Source organism: Poecilia mexicana, unplaced genomic scaffold (assembly GCF_051168715.1).
Source record: "Poecilia mexicana isolate PSO_F unplaced genomic scaffold, ASM5116871v1 scaffold_22, whole genome shotgun sequence".
NCBI lineage: Eukaryota > Metazoa > Chordata > Actinopteri > Cyprinodontiformes > Poeciliidae > Poecilia > Poecilia mexicana.
In genome coordinates, this window is record NW_028263391.1 from 17,871,830 (window position 1) to 17,895,075 (window position 23,246).

The 23,246-nt window shown below is 40.7% G+C and overlaps 1 protein-coding gene across 2 annotated transcripts in view; it reads right to left on the reverse strand.

Moving 5' to 3' along the window:
• Positions 1–432: 432 nt before the first annotated feature.
• esrrb (estrogen-related receptor beta) overlaps positions 433–23,246 on the reverse strand; it is a 54,836-nt gene continuing 32,022 nt past the window's right edge. For both annotated transcript variants that reach the window (XM_088002475.1, XM_014967795.2), the window contains 4 exons: positions 20,334–20,444; positions 19,771–19,932; positions 8,264–8,533; positions 433–4,469 (listed from right to left, as the gene is read on the reverse strand). In XM_088002475.1, the coding sequence (XP_087858601.1) occupies positions 4,225–4,469; positions 8,264–8,533; positions 19,771–19,932; positions 20,334–20,444 (788 nt within the window). In that variant the 3' untranslated portion in view covers positions 433–4,224. The remainder of the gene's footprint in view (positions 4,470–8,263; positions 8,534–19,770; positions 19,933–20,333; positions 20,445–23,246) is intronic.

Below are 23,246 nucleotides of genomic sequence, written 5' to 3' on the forward strand. Positions count from 1 at the left end.
TGAGCATAAAGGTAGAAATTTATATATTTATATATATCCTGTTGAAGCTAACCACATCATAACAAAATACGCTAAAATCTGTTATTTTCTCTGCGCTAAGCACATATTAACGGAATCCTTTTTTACAGTAACTGCTCCACAGCGACATGCTGTTGCCTTGGCTTCTAAGTAATTACCGGTAATGATTGCTCATAGCACCAAGCCTTAAAAAAAAAGTATTTTCTAGTGCATGGATTTTCTTACAGTGCAGTTCCTAAAAAGAAATCAGAGTAGACTTAATCAGTGCAGGCATATCAAAGCTTTACAAACAGAAATTGGTGACAAAATTTGAATTGGTGCATCTTTTCTGACTAAACGTGAACAGACAAAAGAATAACGTTGTAAATCATTTTATGCAGATGTAAGATTTTCAGTAAAAGCACAAAAAAATCATAGAGTTCATTGAGTATTTAATTCATTGATCCTTTACCTTTTTGAAAATCAAAACAGAAGTTACACAGATATTGGTGATTCAACAATCAGAGATATCAATGTACACCATTGCCAAATGATATATTTCACACCATAAATACTCAACACAGACGCAGGAAATCAGTTACCTGCTCCCTGTTTGCAGTTTCTCTCAAGGGACCAATTCTGACACAACAATGCTCTTATAAACACACACCCACTTTGCTCCACCCTAACGGTAAAGTTGTACGGTCGACATGAAGCATGCTTTACCTTTACAAACGCCTGTGAAGAATGAGTGGGATAAACATGACTACAATTACAAATGTTTTGGCAGGAGCACTGAAAGATTTTATTTATTTATTTATTTTTTTTGGTGGTTGATAAAAAACAATAATGGCTCAGGTATGTCACAGATGAGAGCAGAAAGTTGAACCAGAGGAACATTGATAACATGTTGATGAGGTAGTAGCCAGCGGGGCGCTGCATACTTAGTTCTCCAGTGGTATTTCGGCAACCTACTGTTGTTGATGCTAATATATTTACAATACACTTACAGAAACAACTTGTATGTAGGCATGGACCAGTTACTCCAATCCAGACTTTTAAAAAAAGTCAGAATCCATACCATTCCTATGGTTTAAAGTTATTTTAATTAGTTGCCAGACTGAACAGAGTTTTCTCTGGTTGTATGGTGCATAGAGCAATGCACTGCTGCCCTTCCCCGACATGTTGCTGATCACCGCCTATGATCTGGCCTAAAGAAACCTTTTAGGTTTTTCTTACACTTACAAAAAAGACTGAGTTGAAAGTTTCATATTATTTCTGGAAAGCATGGACCAGCCATCACTCTTAATAATATATGGCAAGCTGTTTCAAATCAAGTGATCATGCTGTACATTTGTGTTTTAAAAAACTTTAAAGCCAGTTCTGTCTTTCACTTACCGCAGTGTCACAATGCAGAGAAAAATGATCAAAAGTTCAAAATTACTCATTTTGGCCATCTATAAAATTTTGTTTACAAAGAAATTGCTAATTTAATTTTTTTTTATTGACGTAAGTGCAAATTAAAGTTTGCATTGTTTTGACCTAAATGATTTCAAATATAAGAACAATTATTTAAAATGTTGCTCACTCTAAAAGCACTTTGAGTGTTTTCAGTCAAAACTGGTCCTTGCTGTATTGCTCAACATTAAAATAACTACATTATTTAGTTATTTAGTTGCACAGTCGCAAGAGCAAGTAGGGGAGAGTTGGATGAACAACATATGGGCTTGTGTGGCCACTACAACTTGTGCAATGTCTGAAATTCCTTTGATCACAGTATCAAAACATTATGATAGTCACAATTTATCACGGTAAGCATTCCCTTCCCAATGTTGCTGCAAGTTCCCATATTTTTGTTTCTGCAGTTAAAAGTCTCCATAAGGGGATGTTGTGGAAGTTTAACTAGCTCTTATTATGAGAACTCTATTTTAAAATTACAGTTGGGAATTGCATAAAAAGCATTTAGATCTTATCATGTGTTTCAGTTTTAAATCGCTTTGTTACAAACGTGATACCTTGTAGCGGTGATATTTCTAATCAAGTTGATGCTCACACTGGCCCATGCCTATAACATAAGTCTTATACGTAACACAGTGTCATTTTGTAGGAGAAAAACTGTTGCAATTATTCATTCCTCTATTTGAATTTTTTTCTTTGCCATCTCTTTCTATTTATTGCAATTTTAACTGAAATACGTGCAAATGAAATCTAATTACACTGTTTCCTATCTAAAAGATTTTGAATATGCTATCTAAACACATGCCTTTAGCATGATTTCAGTCAGAATTGGTCCCTGCTGTATTGCACAACAGTAAAACAACTTAAATTTCACCTTCTACAGCAGCGTTTGTTCACTGGGTAGTTCAAGTAGGGAGGTGTAGGATGATCTGGGGAGTAGTTATTCTCCATTAAGTGGCCATTCAGGCAGCTGCTGACCGCTCGATCGCCGCTAGCCTTTGATATCACAAGCGTAGCCGCAACTCTAACCTATGCAATGTCAGGGATTCCTTTGATCACAGTATCATATTGTTGTGACATAGCCACAATTTATCACTACAGCAGTATAAGCATTCCCTACCAGCACATTCCCCTGCACGTGGAGGGCGGCGGATGGCACTGAAGCATTACTTACACTTAGCGTAATGGACCTAAACACGGGGAGAAGCAGGACAATTTTCCCCCCACCAGAGATCACACCTTGCACAGACACACCGTTGCCCTTTGAGGCATGCACACTTTGTTTCTTGCATAGCTGTTCACATGTGCATGATCGGGCGCTCGAGATTCTCACGGATGCCGAGGGGAAGGGTGTTATTCTGCATCGGCCACCGTGTCAACATGAGGTCAAAGAGTGGTCCACGTGTTCATTGTACTCCTGGTCCAGAGGCTGTACGGACAACCCCCCCCCCCCATTGGCCCCCCGCTGGGTAAAAATAAACCCGGTGTGAAGTGCCGCAGCTCCTGCTTTGCACCTGCTATTTACCTCCATTCAGCTGAAGCCCCATAAATGCAGGCGCCGCTATTAAAAGATGGAAGGTGCCTAAAATGGTGAGGGCAGATGCTGGACACCTTGCTCCCTCTGGCTCAAAGAGCCCAAAATAGCGTGGTTGACATATAGGCCTCTGATTGTTTGAACAAGGAATCTCATAGACTTCTGCCACCCGGCATAAATCCTTTGAAACTTCCACACCGAAACCGCTGATTATCTTTCACCTAGACTGAATCCGGTCATCTATTTGCATGTCAAGAAGCAATTTCCACAGGCTTAAGCGACAGCTGAATCTGGGGGTTTAGTGCTTGAGAAGCACCAACACAAACTTCTTCATTAGAGAAATATGAGTGTACAACAGGGGAACAAGTGGTGACTCGCACAGGTGAAAGTGACTATGAACAGGCATGTTCTTTAGGCAACAGCAGCAAAGAAAAGCACATGAAACACTGGAAATTAAGCCTGGCTTTCCCACAGTTCCTCTTATTGCTGAATTACTACATAAGACTATTTTACCTGCCTATGCTAGGTTGGTTAAACATGGATTCAGCGAGTCTTTCAGTCTGAGAAGGATCCACTAAGATCACACTGCTTACTGCTCAGGAGAGGTATATTAATCCAAGGACATTTAATTGATAAGAGTTCACATTTAGGTAACAATTTTCCTTATTTCTCTCTCTTATTATTTTTTTTTTTACATTTTTTTTCTTTTGCAGGAAGAGAAGAAGAAAACATGGTTACCAAGTTTGTCAGATTTCGAACTGTACACTCAGCTTTCCAAGTAGTAATTATTTACATGTCCTGGTTAAGTCCAGACGAAAAAAAAAAAAAAAAAAACAACACACGAGTCTGCTTATGGTTGTTGACGCCTTTGCTTTCTTCAGAACAACATTTTTTTTTTTTTTTTAGGAACATTCTACTTGTTCTGAAGATGCAAAGGGGCAGGAAGATCCTTCATATAGAGCATAACCACTGACAATTACAAAAAGAAAATTATTACTGTACATAGTATTTATTATATATTTTAAATTAATCTGCATCATTTTATATTTATACTAATAACCCAAGTTTTCCACTTGTTTTTTTTTCTGTTTTGAATTTAAAGTCCCAAGGTTCCGCAAAGAGGAGGAGTTGTCAGTCTCTGCTTTGCAAACTACATGGCCGATTCTGTCTCCTGAGATCCCTCAGCCATGATTCAAGTCACTCTCTGTCTTAATGTTGCAGCCCTCAGCCTCCAATCAGACCTTGGCCTCCAGCATCTCCAGGAAGAGTTTGTGCATGGGCACCTTGCCCTGCACCTTAATGCTGTAAAAGTGCTGCACAGCCTTAGTTGCAGTCTGCCTCAGCAGGGGCAGCGTCATGAGCAGCTTGCCAGCCCGTCGCGGGTCCTCCTGATGCTGGCTGCTCTCGAAGTCCTGAAGGGCCTCGTGGAGAGCGTCCTGCAGTTTCTGGACTGCCTCCATGTCTTCTATGTGCATGGAGTCTGCTGGGACAAGAGGGGAGAGGTAGAGATACAATAGTAAAATGTCAAAAAGTAGACTCAACGCTGTCAACTACACAAGCTACCGGTATCGGGGTACAGTCAAGCTGAAAATGATTCATGCCCCGGGCTCAAATTAGATGCAAATTTATTTCCATAAAACCAAGAAGTTTGTTTCTCATAGGAAATAAAACGGGCATCTCCCAGAAGATAATAAAGCAATGTAAAAGAAGAAAAAAAAATCAAAACTATAATAATCCATTCATTTATTTCCAATAATTGTGTTACTTGTATACCATACAAATCTGAGGTTTGTGAAAAAAGCGGCAAGAAGAAAGACTCTGTTGGAAGACGCCGTGAGAAAGACTGTATGCTCTGGTCAGGTGAGACACAAGTGAACTTACAAAATGCTATGTGAGATAAAAAACAAATCACCTGGCACAAACTACATTCTACATTTCAGTGCTCTAAGGAAGCTTTAGAAGACGCAGAAGACTTGAGACAGAGCAGGACACTGACCTTAAACATACAGCAAAAGCTACAATTAAATCTTTTAGATTAAAGCATACTCATAGTTTAGATTGACCGACTCAAAGTCCAGACCTAAACCCAAATGAAAAGTTGTGGCACGACTTGAAAAATAATTTTTGAAGAGATTAAATCTGACTGAATTAGAACTTTTCTCAAAACACAATGAGCAAAAATGTCAGTCTGAAGATGTCCAAAGATGGTAAAAACTACGTGTAGTTGTAAAAAAAAAAAGATGAAAGGCAGTTCACACTACTGACTCAAGAGAGCTGAAAACAAACAAATGCCACACTTTTCAGATTTGTATTTGTGAAAAGTTTAAAAAATGAGAAATAACCTTTCTTCCAATTCACAATAATGCTTAACACTGTGTTGGTCTATCAAATAAAAAATCCTGACAAGATGAAATAAAAAAGAAGAAGCCACACCTTTTAGATAGTTTTTACATTTTACTATTTGATCAAGTAGGCAGAGTGTATATTTGGACCTGATCACTGCGACTGAAAATCAATGTTGTCCTCCAGTAAACAACATTATGAATTCAGCCCAATCTGTGGTGTGAGCATCCACATTAAACAACATCCCTGTGGGATCCAAAATGTGGAAAAGGGCAACTCCACGTTAGAGTTGAACTCTACAAAGGTATATGAAGGAAATTGGACATTTTCGAGTCGTGATAAATCTTTAATCCTCTATATTTGTTAAAGTAAATCTTTATTTTTTTTATCTTTATGCTCATGAACTCAGATTTTCTCCTTCTGAAAAGTTTCAGACAAATCTACAGTTTCACCTGTAACGATACGTTAACACAATTTTTGTTTCTTTTTACTGATTCGACTTCCCTTCGCGTCACCACCCTCCTCTTTCCTTTTCGGCTTTTATTCTTGGCCCGCAGCTTTTGTCTTCCAGCTCCCCTCTCTCTCTCTCTCTCTCTCTCTGGCAGGCTTCGGGGTGGCACTCTTCCTCACCGGTTAACTGGCACCTGGCACTCAGGAGACAGCGTGTCATTGGCCGCCTGACTCGTCTCACCTTGGCAGCGCATATTTTACCGCGCGGGACAATAAAAGGCAAAACAGATTTCAGGCTTCGCCCCAGATTCATTGACTGGAACAACTGTATTCCCAAGACCTTGAGACATTTCTCACCCTGACGGTTTTCAAATCCACAGTGGTAAAATGAAGTAGGTCGTTTTTGTAAAGTGAATGCGGGAGGGGGTGTGGGGGGAGAACAAAAGCCAAAAAAAAGGGAAAAAAAAAAAAATCACAGATGAGGTTATGGTGGGACATAATTATCTCCTTTTTTTTTTTTCCACAGAAGCCGTGTTCACACCCAAATTGTTTGTTTTAACAAATCAACCCAATGTTTTGCTCTGTTTTTCACACCTTTGCACAGACACACATTTCTGTGATAAAGTTGCTTTAATGAAATGTTTTACAGCGGGGGGAAAATAAAAAGAGCAATGGAGACATCTCAACAGATGGGAATGAAAAGAGGGCAGAGCGCACGACGCTCTGTTCAGTGGAGGAGGGGGTGGAATAAAAAACAACTTTGAAGAAACAATTTCCCTGCAATCCATCAGTGAGCTCACGTCGATCGAATTGATAAACTGCTAATTACAAAATCAATCGCTATGAATTTTCACAGCTGTCAGACAGAAGGGGTTCCCGGGAGAGCGATCTCCCAGAGACCTTGTTCCTCCTCCTCCTCTCTCCCCCATCCCCCATCTCCGCCTCACCCCCCGCCCTACCTGCCTCCCAAAAGCTCTGCTGTCTGAAAGCAAAGTCCTTGCATCAGCATTTTCATTTTCAGCCTAGGACAAAACAAGGGAAAGAGGCCCGGTGACCCAGGCGCGCATTGATCAGAGCGGGACAGCTCCTGCCTCCTCCAAAGGCGCCTTGTCAATAGCGCCATGCAGCCTTCGCATCGGAACAAACGAGGCCCACCGCTTCCTGATATTCATTCCATTCGACTTAACACATTTTATTGACAGTCCCCGTGCTCCTAATGAAATGCTAAATTTACCTCACATGGCTGTTGTGCCTTGCAGCTACTGTTATGGAGATGGAGAAAGAGAAGGGAGCGCAGGAGAAATAGAAAGGTGCGAGGAAGGTGTTCAGTTCCAAAAAAAAAAAAGGGAAGTAAAAGCCTTTTTTAAATATATACCCTTTCTTCTCTCCATATCTTTATCTTACACTCAAAATTAAAAGTTAGTCTTAAAATTTCAGGAAAAAAAAAGACATTGCACTTCAAAAAATGCACTAAGTAATAGTCCAAGTGTGGTTATGTACTCTATTATACAACATAATACATTTCTCAACATTTTAAAAATGTTAAAAAATTATTTTAGTTGATTTTTGCATGTATTTGTTTGAACAGATAAAAAGCTCTTTGCTTTTGTTTGATGAAACTGTAAAATGTTATTGATTTAAAATATAATAAATGTAAATAAAACAATAGCTGTGTATAGACAACAGAATAAAAGCATCAAACTTGTTTTTGATTTTCTCAAAATTGGTGATTTAAAAACAGGTCTTGTAAACACACTAAATGTAATAAACTATGCGTGATAAAGAAAAAAAGTAATAATACATCAACAATTATGCCAGGACTTTTATATTATAATAAACTACAGATGTCTAGTCCTGTTTAAAATCATATCATGAGTATTGATTTAAATACAAATAACTGTACGGAGATTAGAATACTGACTTTGATTACATTTTATTGCACTTACAGGATCACGTACATATTTTGAGAAATGTTTTATTCAACAACTTTATTTAGTTTGAGTTATATCCCACATTAAGAATATTTTAAAAATGTTTAAGCAATTTAACTGATGCTACATTTATGGGAACCCAAAATCCTTTCTATAGAACCACTGCAGCTGAAGCCTCTATTTAAGTTGCATCTTACTTATCTAAGTTTATCAGTGTATGGAGGAACTTTAAATAAGTAGTACATGCTTTACTTTTTAACAGAGAGGCGTGTGTATTTTAGCTATTCTTCAAAACTGGTAAAATCAGAGAGAATGTCTCTTGTGAAAATCAATTTTTTAATTGCAAATTTTGTTTTATATAGTATTAATGTATGTTTAGGTAATTCTGCAACCTTATTTATTATTATTAATAATAAAATAGTTCGCCAATAAACAATTGGAGGCAAAGAGCAACCTTTATTTACCGCAAAAAACAACAACAACAAAAAAATCTTAAATCTAAGCATATTTATGAATTTAATTAATGGACTGTGTGCTCCACCATTCCCACCTGAGTTGGCGAGAGCAATGGCTTTGAGGGTCACGAACTCCTCCTTCTCCACCTTGAGCTTCTTGTACTTCCGCACCAGCTGCAGGATGGAGACATAGAGGTCGAGCAGGCCCGTCAGCCGCGAGTGCTCCTCGTCCATGATGTAGTCCTCGGCGTACACCAGCTCGTCCTCGTACGGCAACGAGCGGAACACGATGCTGAGGATGAGGATTTCCATCCAGGCGCTCTGCAGTAAGCTCATCTGGTCTCCCAGAGAGAGGGTGGAGAAGCCTGGACGAGAAGACGGAAAACTGTGTGAGGGCAAATGTGACATGAAAACAGATGGCTTGAAGAGAAAATACTTTTTTTTTTTTTTTTTTTTTCCAAAAAAGGCAGCTGAGTCGGGTAAATTTAGCAAATTGACAACCAGGACATGGCTAATCAAGAAAACAAACATGATCTGTCCAGCCAAAGTGGCTCAAAGTACACACTGAGGCACAGGCGCTTAATTTCAAACGCACAGTAGAAGGTCTTCTTTGAAGCTTGTCTCAGAGCACTTGAGTCGGCTTTACTGTAAGTGAGGACAGTAAATCAGAGCAAAGGTCTGAGAAACACAAAGCCATGTCGTTACCCCTTGTATCCTGCCCCTGTTCTATCGGTGATAGGGGGATTAGCACACAGACACATTCATATCGGAAGGGTTGAGGACATGACATGCACGCTGTAACAGGAGGAGGGGGACGCACACAACCACAGGCGCGAACATACATAACGTGTCAACCAAGAAAGCAAACAGACGTGCACACTGACATCATGACATCTATATGTATGCACATAAATCCAAACACATAAAAAACAGCCACAGCTCTGGGATCAGGAGGTTCAAACTGGGCCTGAAGACCTGCTTAAACCCAGGGTCTCGTTCTGCAGCAGCTGGGAGAGCTGAAACTGGCACGGGAACATCAAACCACTGTCATTTCCTCCCAGACACCTCTACATATGCTCAGAATAGAACATCAAATAAAACAAGCTGCTATATCCCCCTCAGATGAGCTCTGGGGAATTCAAACAAAAGAGAATCAAGGAAGAGAGGAAGAAAGTAAGGAGCCAGGAGACATATACGGTCCCTTACAAAAAATACTTCAACCACATTTTAAGTCAAGTAATGGATAAGGTGGAAGTGGAATTTAAATTATTTAGATGTTTGACACTGTTTTACTAATGAAGACTTGAAAAGTGTGGTGTGCATTTTTCAGTGCACTGGAAATAATATTTAGCTGAAATAATCAGCAGCAAGTCTAAAAATGTGTCCTTTGAACATCTGAAATTTTTTGATGCTTTGCAGCTTAAGCTAAGTCAACATCAAAGAACAAGTCCTGTTACGGACTCACAATTACATTTGGGTGTGGACTTTGACAAGGCCATTATAACACATGAATATGTTTTAATCTGGTCCAGATTAGCTCTGGCTGCATTTTTATGGTGGTTGTCCTGCTGAAAATATCTTAGCTTTTGCAGAGGCACAGTGAAGTCCACCCATCTTCTTATCAACTCTGACCAGATTCCATGTGTCTGTTGAGGGAGAGCATCCCCACAACATGACACTGTCACCACCATGCTTCAATATGGGGTAAATTTATTTGGTGTGTTTTTCTTCAAGTGTACACATTTGCATGTAGACCTAAGATTATCATTTTGCTTGAGGACCTTCTTCCACATGTTTTCTATTTCTCCTATACAGCTGGTAGGAAACTTTAAAAGGGACATCTTACAGCTTTCTTTCAACAATGCCTTTCGTCTCGCCCTGATCCATGAAGTGTCAAAATAACAGTTGCTCTATCGAGAGATTCTAAGATGTAGATCCCTGCAGCTCCTCCAGAGTCACCATGCGGATCCGGATGCAATGTTGGATGCTAAAACATCCAACATTGTTTCTTCCTCCTTATTTTGTGCAGGTATATCACATAAACGCACAGCTAAATTCAGTGAATTGTGAGCAAGTGGTGTGACAAAATGTTAACAGTTTCCACAGATATTAATATTTTTTGCAAGGCACTGTTGGTATCCTTTTCTTTTCCTTTACAATTTAGCTGTCAATAAAATACACAGGCCTGCAAAGCACTCACCATATTACCAGGCTCCCCTCCCCCAGCTAGGCGTTCCTGCAGGCGGCTCATTCTGACAGCATATTAGACTCCCCAGCACCGCCCCTGATTGCTTTTACAAGTTTGCTGGTGCCACAGTACCTGCCACAGTGTGATTAACAGGCGATAGATTACTGTATTGACCAGGCCACGTGCATCAGACGTTTTCTCTTGAATGTAAATGGCCTGACTATGGCGTGGCCACAAGCCCGATGTTTACCTCCCCCTGCCAGGACTCAACACATACAGGTTGAGAAGACAAAAAAATATATATATAAATAAATAATCATGAGAGTGAGTGAGAAAAAATATATCAGGGCGGAGGGAGAGAGAAACAAGAAAAAAAAGAAGCCAGGAAGAGTGGTACCTGAGTGTTCAATTTCCCTTATCGTGGTGATGACCACGGCAGGGGAAGAGCTGCAGGATACATTAATTAACAGATTGTGATCAGAATGTGAGGGCCTTCACATTTTGAAGGGGAATCAATAGTGGGTAGAAAAGAGCGCAAACTGAAAGGTGCTAGAACCGTCCCAAATTAGAGCCAACAAAGCAGACTGCCGAAAGCACTCAAAACACTTGACTATTATCAGTGAAGCCAATAAGCCATATTTTCTAGCGGCCCGTGCCATTACACTTATCCAGGCGGCATCTTAAAATGCTTTGTTGTGTTATTTCCTTGTCTGCATACGTAGCCATTATGTCGGACAGAATGTGGACTGGCCGGAGAGAAATTGTCAAGCGAGCACGGACGTGGTGCTGATTGCCGCATCAGGTTGGCATCACAATCACAGACGAGGCTTTGTGTAGCCTTTTAATGCCAAGGAGGACTGAAGCGGAACTAAAGCGCTGCTCCCGCGATGACAGCTCGCATGACGGCCCTGTTCAGGGCTCGCTGGAGTGGCTTTAGAGTTGTTCTGATACAACCGACACCTCTCAGCCATATGCAAACTTGCATCCCAGCAGCCTGCAATTACCTTTGACGCTAAAAGTCCTTGAATTTAATCCAGTGTTGTGAGATGGAGAGGTAGTGTTTTTCCCCGCTCCATCCCCTCTCCTCAAAGCCTAAATTATCGCTCCAAATGGGATCTTGTGTCGTTGCCTCGCCTTTTTCCACTCAATTTAATCGAGTAATGAAGTGACTTCCCGACTCCACAGGTCACACCGCGCTCCGGCCGCCACACTCTGAAGGTGGCCCGGTTAAGTGCCGTCGGAGTGGGTGATTTCCCCTAATGAAATATCAATATTTACATCTTCATTTCCAGCCCACTGCCTTGGCGGGGTTTGACCAAACATGACACAATATTGACCAAATCAGAGGAGCCTGCCTGTGCACTTGAAGGGCCTTTTCCGCTCCACAGCTGAACGCACCAGCAGGTTTCTGTCTGGGAGGCTTCGCAGCAATAATTACAGCACATTTTCCTTTGTTCACATTAGACTTGAGCAGATCAATCAAATAAGGTTTTAACAATTAGCGATTTTCTCCCATATTAAATGGTTCATTATTGGAGGAGATCTAAATAATTCTGTGTAAATACTACAAAACAGTTATTGAACCTAAAATACACACACACACACACAATCTCTAGGATGTCATTGTTAAGCCTCCATTCATCACCTACTCAAATCTGATTTCTTTCTACTTAAGTAAAGCACCCACACAGCATGATGCTGCCACCTCCATGTTGTACTGAGACGTTGGAAGGTTCAGTGTGATCAAACATTTTGCACATATCCCAAAAAGTTAAACGCTGGTCTCATTTGACCAGAGCACCTACTTCCACAGATCGCATTGTCATTCATGAAAAAAGGATCTAATAAATTAAGCTAAAAAACAATAAAGCCCTGCACTAAAACAAGACTGAAAAACCATCATCTCTCTCTTTATCTTCCCAAAAGCCTTCAGCTGTGAGCAGGAGGGGGCAGCCCAAACCCACAGACGGCCGTTTCAAACCGCGAGCGCAGATTAATCAGAGCGCTGTTTCATCTGCCGGAGAACAGGACGGTCCAAAATGAAATGCTCGAGATTTCTGTTGAGCTGGAGTTCATATTCTATTAATTTATTATTGTTTCTTTCTCCCCGAGGGCCATTAGCGCGAGTAATAAAAAGAGATGTAATTACGAGGCACGGCGGTCCCCTCCAGCTGCAGCCCCCTCGTAACTCACCCTCAATCAGACAACACAGCAGACAAAGAGGGGTGGGGGGGGAAGAGAGAGCGAAGGAGGAAAAAAAAATGGCGAGAGATAGAGAAATGGGGGATAAAAGAGAAGAGAAGATACGGGGCAGAGAGGAGGGAGATAAGCAAGAAAGAGGACCAAAGAGGACCAAAGCATTAGTGAAAAAAGGAAGTGTGAGATAGAAATGGGGGAAGGAGAGCAATCCTGGCTGGACACTGGCTGATCTATCATGGCTGGCTATCAGAAGGATAAGCGGGCCCTGAAGACTTCTGCCCGGCGGCAATCTCACCTCAGCCAAGTCAAGTGCTCTTCGGGCACCGGTTGAAGTAAAACTGTGCCCAAACAGGACCCGGGAGATTTAGCACTCTTTTTATTCTATCCTCAAACTGGGCCCAGTGATCACATCGCCATCAGCTTTTTTCTGTATCAAAGCTCTTCTTTTTAGTCTAAATGTCTGATTAAAAGTCAAAAGAGAAAAGGAACACCTCCGATTTGTCCGTATTTGTTTTTAATCCGAAGCGTAATCATGGCTTACTGTGTCTTTTGTTCTTTGAAGCTTCTTGAATTTACATGACAGCATGAGGAGAATCCAATCAATAGCAGCTTGGTAATAACTTGCTGTGCTCAACATAAATATTTTGACCAGAAATCCAGCTGCATGTATGACAAACACAGATCTGCTGCAGCCTCTCACTCCACATTGATTTGATGACAAGAAGGCTGTTGTATACACAACACGATTATGTTAAAACAAACTAATCATTGTTGCTAAGGAAAAAAAAAAAAACTCACCAGAAAAAAATAAGATGAGCTACTTGTATCAAGGTAAGTCAGAAAAGGCAAAATGCTCAATGCAACCACCAAAAACCTCTTGTGGTATTTTATATGCTTGTCCAAGCCTACAGGGAATACAACAGTTCCTACACCTCTGTTTCTATAATAATCTTACAAATTTCTTTCATTATCTTCAACTGAGAGTATAAGAACTACGGCGTCCACACAGTTAATGATGCTATTATCCTCTTTATTGCATCTGAAGGTTCCCTGATGAAATGGCTGCAGAAAATGAAAAGAAGGTTCCATCTATATGTGTCTGCATTTTAATAGGGGAGTGGAGATTTTTTTTTTTTAAAGTTTACACAATGAACAAAATTGTAAATAATAAATAGGTTATCATACTGTGAGAATATCCTACAACCAGTGAATCATCCCATTGTAGGCAGCAAGAAAACGGATGATTTGACCAGGAGTAGGTGAACGTCACGAGGCTGAGAAACGTTAAATACAGTAATCCCCTTGTTTCAATTTGCACCCTATGACCCCCAGACCCTATCAGACGAGTCTTTAGCCCTCCCCTGGGTCTCCCTTGGCCAATACTGACTTTACAAATCTCTGTTTAGCCGCAAAGACGGGACGAATCAAGCTTTAATTATCACCATAATTACATATAATTTATCTTCGCTGCCATCAAGTAACATTGCTTAATGAGGGATGGCGCTCTGAGAATGATCACTTCAAGGCACATCAGCAGACAAGGCTGAGTGCCTTTCACATAAAAGAGACTAAGATAAAATACACAAATTCAACACAAATGCTATGGTTTCAACATTTTTCAAAATTTCCCAATCAGATCACAAAAATGCGAATTAAAGTCTTTTCCGCCTGCTTGGCAAGCGTTACATTTGTGGTTCTTCCTGCTTCTCGTACACAACCCATCTCAATCTTCCTCAAGTTTTCTCCAGTGCCTCTTGCCTGGGTTCAAGCCTCAGCATCCACCTGATTGCTCAATCTATCTTTATCCCCCATGCTGAAGCCTACGTCAGAGGGTAAATTGAATATACTAAGAGCTGTCTGTTGGTGTCTATATTTAATAAAGTGCGCTGATGAGGTGCTGATTTATCACTGGGCAGTATTCACACTCTATTACAAGGAGATTACGCAGCCTGAGTGGGATCAGGCTGGCAACACAGTAAGTAGATTTTACAATTTAATGGCAAAGAGAAAACGGGAACCCTGATGGAGGGGGAGGGGGCTACTGGGAGAGGGTGGGTGATTAAAGCGCAAACACGACAACATACAAGAAGGTGTGATCTCTTTTCGACATCGCTGCCTCTGTGTTAACAAGTAATGCGGCAGGCACTTGTCTGTCAAACGCAGGGATTCAATAAAGCACAGATAATGAATATTCCCAAAACACTAGCGATAAATAACGAAATGCGGTCTGATTCATTACCTTCTTCTGGCCTAAATCTAATACAACTAATGTGGAAACACCTGGTGTTAAGAAATAAGGAATTCATTTCTAAGCACCTAATAAAAAAGATACAGTGCTCTGCAAAAAGCATTCATGTCCCTTTAAGCATTAAACTCACAGCTTAATGTGTTTTATTGGGAGCTTATGTAATAAACCAAAACAAAGTGTTAGGTAATTTTAAAGTGGAATTTAAAGTGATACATGTTTCTCTTATTTTTTTTTTAAGAATTGCACCTAAAAATCTGAAAGGTGTGGAGTGCAAATTTTGTACAACCACAAATACCACAAAAAAACCTCTTGTGGGCAATGTTGACATTGATATTTTTGCTTTTTCTATTCCGACTCTCAAGTCTTGCCAGATGTCCTTAAATCTGCATTTAGGTCCAGAGTTTACTTGCACCATACCAACACAGGAATTTGATTTCCACCATCCCATTGTATCTCTGACAGTACACTTAGGGTGTTTGTTCTGCTGAAAGTGAACGTCCACCTCTGTCTCAAGCCCAGGACTCCAGGATTGTCCTGTGTTTAGCTTCATCCCTGTTATCTCTGACCAGCTTCCATGTCCCCACTGAAGACAAACATCCCCAAATCATGATGCTGCCATCACCATGTTTCAACATGGGATGATGCACAATGTAAGTTTTCCACCACACATACAATTTTACATATCGGCCAACAACTTTATTTTATACAAGAGCACCTTCTATCACACTTATGCTGTGTTCCCTACATGAGCTGTAGCTCCCTGCAGCTCCTCCAAAGTTACCATGTTCATTTTAGCTGTCTAATTGATGCTTCTGGTCTTGGAAGGTTCACAGTTGTGACATTTATTGGTCTGTTAGATATTGAACACTTGGTTTACAACATTTACAACATAATCACAATATGTCGTGAAAGAAATGTTGTGGTTTTAATGTGAAGTAAAGTGAACGATGTAATCATTTTTGGAAGGAACAGTACACTTGTTTTGACTGATTTTTGTAAATGTCAAAGTTTAGCTTCTAACACGGCCTTGCATAAAAGGCATGCATGCCAGTTTTACCACAATAGAGGATACTGCATCCAGGATAGTCACACTCTCAGTGTCAAGGCGCACTGAGGCTGTGAGTGTACTTAGTTCCTCCGTAAAACACCTGGACAGGGTGGAATTGAGCTTTATGTGATGGAAACGGGCCAAAGGGGCTGCACAGTGCACTGCAATGTGTGTCAAAGGTTGTTAGCACCTTAGGAGCAACAACCCATCTGTCAGCATCTCTGTAACGCTGCTCCTGCTAACGACCCCAGACCCTCTTCAGGGGGCTGCAGACTGTGCCTCATGCTACTATTTAAAGAAGTGACTGAAGTGTCCGAAGGTTCTGCTGTGATTAAGGGAGAACCAGAATGAACGCAGGGCTGCTGTCTGCAATAGCAAACAGATGTAATGTACTTTTAGTTTAATTAAATCCATCAATTCTTCACCTAGCAAAAGAGTATTTATACTTTTTGAGTTCACAACCCTGAACTTTAATGTATTTTAATTTGATTTTTATTAATGGAAAACCAAAAAGTAGCAATAAGTTGGAAGGAAATTTGCATAATTGTTCATTTATTTAGAAAATAGAGATCTGAAAAGTGAGTGCTGTATCCATCCAGCTTCCTTTCCTGACAGACAGGTGAGGGAGAAAGTTGTGGGTAAGTTTATAAAACAATATCACAAGATTTGCAAATCTCTAAAATCATGTTCATGTCAGTCTGACAATTGAAAGACCATCCCACAACTGCAAATCTGACAAGACAGGGTCATTCACCTAAACTGACAGGTCAGCCAATGAAAACATTAATCAGTGGAAGCATTTCAGAGGCCAACGATAAGTCTTGGAGGAACTGCAGAGATCCAAAGTTCAGGTGGGAGAATCTGTAAAAGAACGGGGCTCACGTTCCTGCAGGAAATGTCCCTCTGTAGGCAGACCACCAATGTAAAAGATTTGATCAAATCACATGCAATCACATGCATGTTGCGAGTATGCACTAGTCAAAGTCCAGATCTAATTTTAATTTAAAATCTGTGAAAAGACTAGGCATTTTCCTAAAGTAATCCAACAGAGTTTGAACTATCTTGCAGGAAAAATAATCTTTTAACATGCAAAGCTGATGGAGCCATACACCAAAACACTTCCAGTCAGAACTAAAACAAAACAAGGTTCAACCAGACTCAGGTGGACTGAATATGAATGCATGCCAGACTTTGCAGAATGCAGTTGTCTTCCCAATTTAACCTATTTCGTTGTTGTCTATCTTACAAAACATTAAATGTACATTAAAGTTGTTTGTAAAGTGACAAATTAAAGGGGTATGAATACTTTTGAAAGGCTCTGGATGCTGAATCATTTTTATGGCTCAGAACGAAAGCAGACATTGGACTTAATCTATACGACTGATACAGCTTGTTATCCTCCACTTGCCCTCCCATAAATGTGCAATTGGGCCATTCTTCTCGACATTGCGCCGCTTTTCAAACACATTTTAAAATGTTCTCCGTTAATAGACGAAATTAAAAATCAACTGGGAGATGCTAAGTGCCAATTTTTCTGACATTTAAACTGTTGAATTTGAACTTTAGTTATTGGCCCATCTGTAAGTGGCCTAATAAGTGTGTTCTACTTCATTATGAACTGTTAATCTTTTTAATTCCATCGCCGAAGGCCACAAAAATCTATCAGAATACAATCAGCACTTTTTTCCTGTCTGGTCCTGTAGTGGAGGAGGAGAAATATAGCAGGAGACGAGCGTGGTAGGCTGCCCCAGGGTACCGCCGGTGCATGGAGTGTTAGCGCATGGAGTCTCGCTCAACCAGTGAACCGTCTCTGATCAGGTTCAGCCATGTACAACTCAATTATGCAGCCATTTCATGGCCAGAGGACACCCACTGTCCTAATACAAACGCCACCTCAGGGACAGACGCAAACCAAGCACTTAGTAGAAGCAGTTTTTTTTTTCTCTCTCACCTAAATGGTTATCTAATATAAAAAACAAACAAACATTTGATTCAACAATGAAAACATTACGAAACAAAGGTATTAGAGAGAGTCTGTATGTGTTTACAAGGAAGGAGATCAAAATAATCTGCTTACAGGCTATCATCTCACAGGTAGTGCAGATTATTCAGTGTAGCCTTTAAGTGGCAGACACCTGTGCTAATTTAGGAACAAAGCCATGGGCTCGAAGCGATGGGTTGAAATTATTATAGTTAGTCAAATCGCAGAAACACTATGAACCTGTGCACTGTCTATTAACTGCACTACGGCATTAACGATAAGTGTAAGCAGCTAACTGTGAAATATTTAGAGCACAAATTATAAACTGTAAAACAAATCCATAAAACGCGTAAGTTTATTTAAGGTTTCCTCACTCTCTTTATTCTTTAACAAAGGCAGCGTAGTTCTGCTTCCAGCCCTCCGCAGTCCAGTGTCATGGGATTTTCCAGAATGTCTGCGGTGCTGGCGTAATTTTTGGGTCACATCGATGGGAGTGTGTTATCGGGTCAGCTGTGATCCAGTCCTGAGTAAGCTCCTTGGTTAAACTCTCAGGCTGCTGACCATGCATGGCCATGTGTGGAGTGATCCAAACAGTTTAGACGTGTAAGGGACCGGAGCTGAGGCCAGGGCCTGGGAGCATATCCACCTCTAATCTCCTTACTATCAGATCTGTACCTGATTAATACCCTTCCTTCTGAGAAGTACTCTAATACCTTTTCAGCACTATATAAAAAAAAGGGTCAGCTTTATTTCCAGCTGATCTGATTGAAATAAGTTCTCCCAATTTACTTAACCTGAATTTAAATGATCTCAATAACAGACAGACATAAAATAAAAGCATGCAGCTGCTTGAGCTTTCCCACACACTGACAGCTGTGTCCCTGTTCGCGTTATGCTGATGAGAGAAGGAGGTTATGGAGTTGCCGCTGAGGGACACTGTCATTTACTCTGTTACTCTTTCGCGCTTACAGCATCGTAATGCTGTAGAGTTATGGGGGTCAAGCGCAAGATCAAGCAGAATCTGCCTGGGTTGCAAAAAAAAGAGCGACTAAACAACATGTTCTCTGTCAAAATCAGAGGAAAAACTCTTGAAGGAAGCAAAATCTCTGCTGACGTGAGGCGGCGTATTCTCAGTGGTGTATCCTTAATTCAACAGCCTCTTATAACCTAACACCTCGTCTATCACGATGTCTATGGGGCACGGAAGAAACATGATTATGCCTATCAATAATTCAGGAGATGTGTGTGCGCTCCTGCTCTCCGGTGCATTCAAGTGTGATATGATGTCTTATTTGTTTGGGCAGGTCCCAAACTTTGCTTTAAATCTCCCCATTTCTCCTTCTTCAACCAGTGAAGGGATTTTGGTGCATGCAACACTCTGCTAAGTGTTCGCCTTTTGAGTCCAACAGACACCAGAAGGCCAAGTGGGCTACTCTCATTATTTTATGACATGCTTACTTTTTCATGCAGAGCAAGTTTATTTATCATTGCACCGCTCATCAGATAGTGTATCAAAGTTCTTTATAGGAAAATAAAGTGACGAAGCTGAGGTATATTATATTAATAACAAAAGATATGATAAAAAAATAATACCAGCAAAAAAAGCAAGAAAAAAAACACAAATTGAAAACACAATTTAACAAATCATCTTCTATAGTTTTTACTGTCATTGTGCAACGAGGATGATCTATAAATTGCAATTTTGGAAACAAAGGCAATAGCTTCTGTATAAATAGGAGTGACTCGAGATAAAAGCTTTGAGGAATCCCACATGCTTTGTGGCTATAGTTGAAAAATTACAACAGTCTGTCAGATAACAATCAGTCTTTCTAGAGCAAAAGAGAATAAAAGTAAAAGAGTTAAACTCAGGGTAAAACGTGAGAGAGAGAGAAAGAAATGAGAAAGAATAAGACACAGCAAGAGGGAATGCTTTTCTACCTGGGATGTGTTTGGCCCAGCCAATGATGACCACGAGCTCGCGGTCAGCCAGGTCACACAGCGTGGTGAGAGCCTTGATGTCACTCTCTGGCATGGTCGGGTCAGGCATGGCGTAGATCTTTTCTGGCTCGGCCACCAACAGGTGAGACACTATCTTTGTGACTGAAAATAGAAGAGGGCGCAGTAGGATGTCAACAAAATAAGAGGTCAGAGGCTGGAAAAGCTCAAAGGACCACAAAGATGTTCAGTATTGATCATTGTGACGATATGATACACTCAGAGAAACTGTGGTGCTTCATTCACTGAATGTTTGTGGGAAATAAAAGAGAAGCTGCGATTGAAAATGCGTCCTCCAGCATTCGGTTGTATAATAGCGGTCACCTGCTCAGAGACTTAACATAATTCAGCTCTGGCCGGAACAATACATGGCCTACATTTCTGACCAATGATCTCTCAACTGTCCAAACATGGGAGTGATAGGGGAGCATGAATCTGGCCTGGCTATACCTGGAAGCTGACTGGCTGGATGAGGGGCGACGGGTTAGTGATGGAGCAGTACTCACGAGGCTTTTTAGTAGGAGGGGGGAGCGTCAAACCCAGGTATGGGTTGTTTTCTGTGTCCAGCCTCCGCTTGTACTTCTGTCTGCCCCCTCGCACTCGGTCCAAACGAACCCCTGGGAAAGAGAAGACAGAACAGACGCCAAATGAAAAGTGTGTATTTTGCTTAGCAGACAGAATTGAAAGAATATCAAATATATTGTCTTGCAAACGTATCCCTACTCCTTGAACTGTTTCACATTGTGTCATGTTACAAATACAGACTTCAGTGTATTTTATTGGGATTTTCTAGGATAAACCAACGCAACTCTACAAACTCTACATGTTTTGATTGTAAGGTTGGTCAGTCCTTTTATAAATTTAGCTTGGAAAAGTATTTTGAAAATTGGTATTTTTTTTAAGAAAGTAAGGCTTGGCCGATCTGTTCATGCCCAACCATCTTTCAAGCAAAGTTAAGCATCAGTAGATGTGTCTATGTATCTGTTTACCCAACTTTCACTGTCCAACCTTATTTTCATATTGCTTAAACAGAGGGCAATACATTTTATAGAATAATTTTTTTCTTGGGGATAATTGTAGAGTGGAAGGAAAACTATTTATGGTTTTAAATAAGTGTGGTGTTAATTTGTATTTATCCTGTGTGAGTCATGCAAGTCTGTTAGAGTATATCTCCAGCTTTGTAGATGAGGATGCTGAAATCTTTATCCATTTTTCTCCACAAAGTCACACAGTTGGACTGAATTGAGAGCATGTGAAGGACACTTAACATGGCAGTTGACTTTGACTGGTCCCTTTCAACATATGGATATTTTCACCCAGACAGCAGCCATGTGTCAAAGGTTGCTGTCCATCTGGTAGGTGAAACTCTGTCTCAAGTTTTTTACCAGCCTGTGACAGGTTTTATTCAAGGTTCCTTGCACTATTTTTTTTTTTGCTTCAACCATCTTGCATAATACTGCTTGGGATATGTGTGATGCACAAATGTATATCACACTTTATATTCCATTTCAGAACTTTAGCTACTTTGTGTTGGTTTTTCACAACAAAATACATTGAAGGTTGTGGATGTAAAGATGGAAAAGTTCAAGCAGTATGAATCTGTTTCCTACACACTGCACACACAGACACTATATAGGTCAACAAAGTCAAGACATTTTCAGTAAAAGTTCTGGTTGCTACTTTAAATCAAATTTTACACTCCTTAGATCATCTGTACGAAACATAGTTTGTCTCTTGCTTGTGCATAAGGGATCAAAAAGCACTGCATGGTGGCATATGTGTGTCGAAACGAATTCCTGAACGACTACGCGCGAGTGTGTGTCTGTGCGGATGTGTCAGAGGCCTCGCTGCCTTCCCATATGTGGTCCATGCCTGGCTGGTCTACTGTGACACAGCTGAGCCCAGAGCAGGTCTAAACATATGAATATTTAATGCAGGGTCAATGATCTCACAGACTGGCCCTCTAATTATTTAGCTTTTGGGGTGAGGCAGGCTGCATACTAATTAGCTGCCAGCTACCTGCCTCTTTGCTCGCATCTGTGAGCTCAGGTGTGCTCTCCTCCACATCCACAAAACAAAAACCGCGAGCTCCGAGCAGAGACGCAGCCACACACATAGCGTACAAAGCTCCCGCTGTCATACCGCAGATAGATAACTGGGTATTGCTTTCCCATAAAAGACCCCTATTTCACCCCTCTTTCACTGGAGCAGCACGGGGGCCTTATCACCCCTAGCCACACCTAGGGGGCCAGGTTGCACACTGATACTGTAAATGTCAAGCCAGCCTCATCATAACATAAGTTATTTATTATCTCATTATTTGATAAGAATGTTTCTATTCGGATGTCTTTTCTATTCTATTAATTTTCAACATTGTTAACATATTTCATAGATGCCGCTCCTTTTCTTTTTGATATCCCTGAGCAGGTATTTGCTTATTTAATGCAATTGCATGCAAGCAGTTATATCCTGCATCCTCATACTTGTGTGTCATCGCGACTGTGAAACCTAAATCTTAATCCTGTCAAGAGGGAGAATCCTTTCAATCTGTATACGTAATGTAACCCCCCTCAAACAAATTTAATATTAAAGGATGGATGGGAAAAGGCTCAATGAAATGCTCGCGGTGGAGGAGGAGTTAATTTGTCAGCTTCCTGCGTCCTCTGAGTGAAGAACGCCCGCAGCCAGAGCACTTCCTTGATGATTTCATCACTTTATAACAGGGAGGACGGTGTCAAATCCGGACATTGTGTGGCCACTGCAAATGAGCCTAATACAATTTACCCATCAGCAAGTGCTCTTGGAGAGGATGAGTTTGGATGTGCCCCACGCACAAACGACTGGAGGTCGCTCGGTGAAATGGAGGGAAGGAGAAAAATCAGATGAGCAGGACAGAAGTGATGGCCTTCATTTAGCAAAAAGGAACTCAACAGCAGGTTTATGCAAAATATCTAGATTTGTACCTCTTACGTGACATGACCAAAGGTGGCATTAGAATGTATTACAGTGTAATATGCCTTGATAGAGTATTTGTACCTCTGGAAATTCTCCACAGTTTTTAACATTAAAACCACAAACTTCAACGTATTTTACTGAATATAATCCTTCAACTGAAAAGACAACCATCCTCTTATCGGTTCAGACCAGATTTTCTATCCTGACTGTAGAAAATTATCCCTACAGCACGATGTTGCCACCACCTTCAGTTACTGGTCGGACACTGTTTTCAGGGTGAGGTGTAATATTTGTTTTTGTCCTCTCTTTGAGTTGCAGGCTGGTATTTTGGAATCCTGGATGCAGTGCAGGTCTCATTTAACCGGAGAACCTTCTCCTACATGTTTACATGAGATCTGTAATGTTTTTGTTTATTTCTCAACATTGTCTCCCTTCTTTCCACCTTGCTGTAAAGACTAGATCTG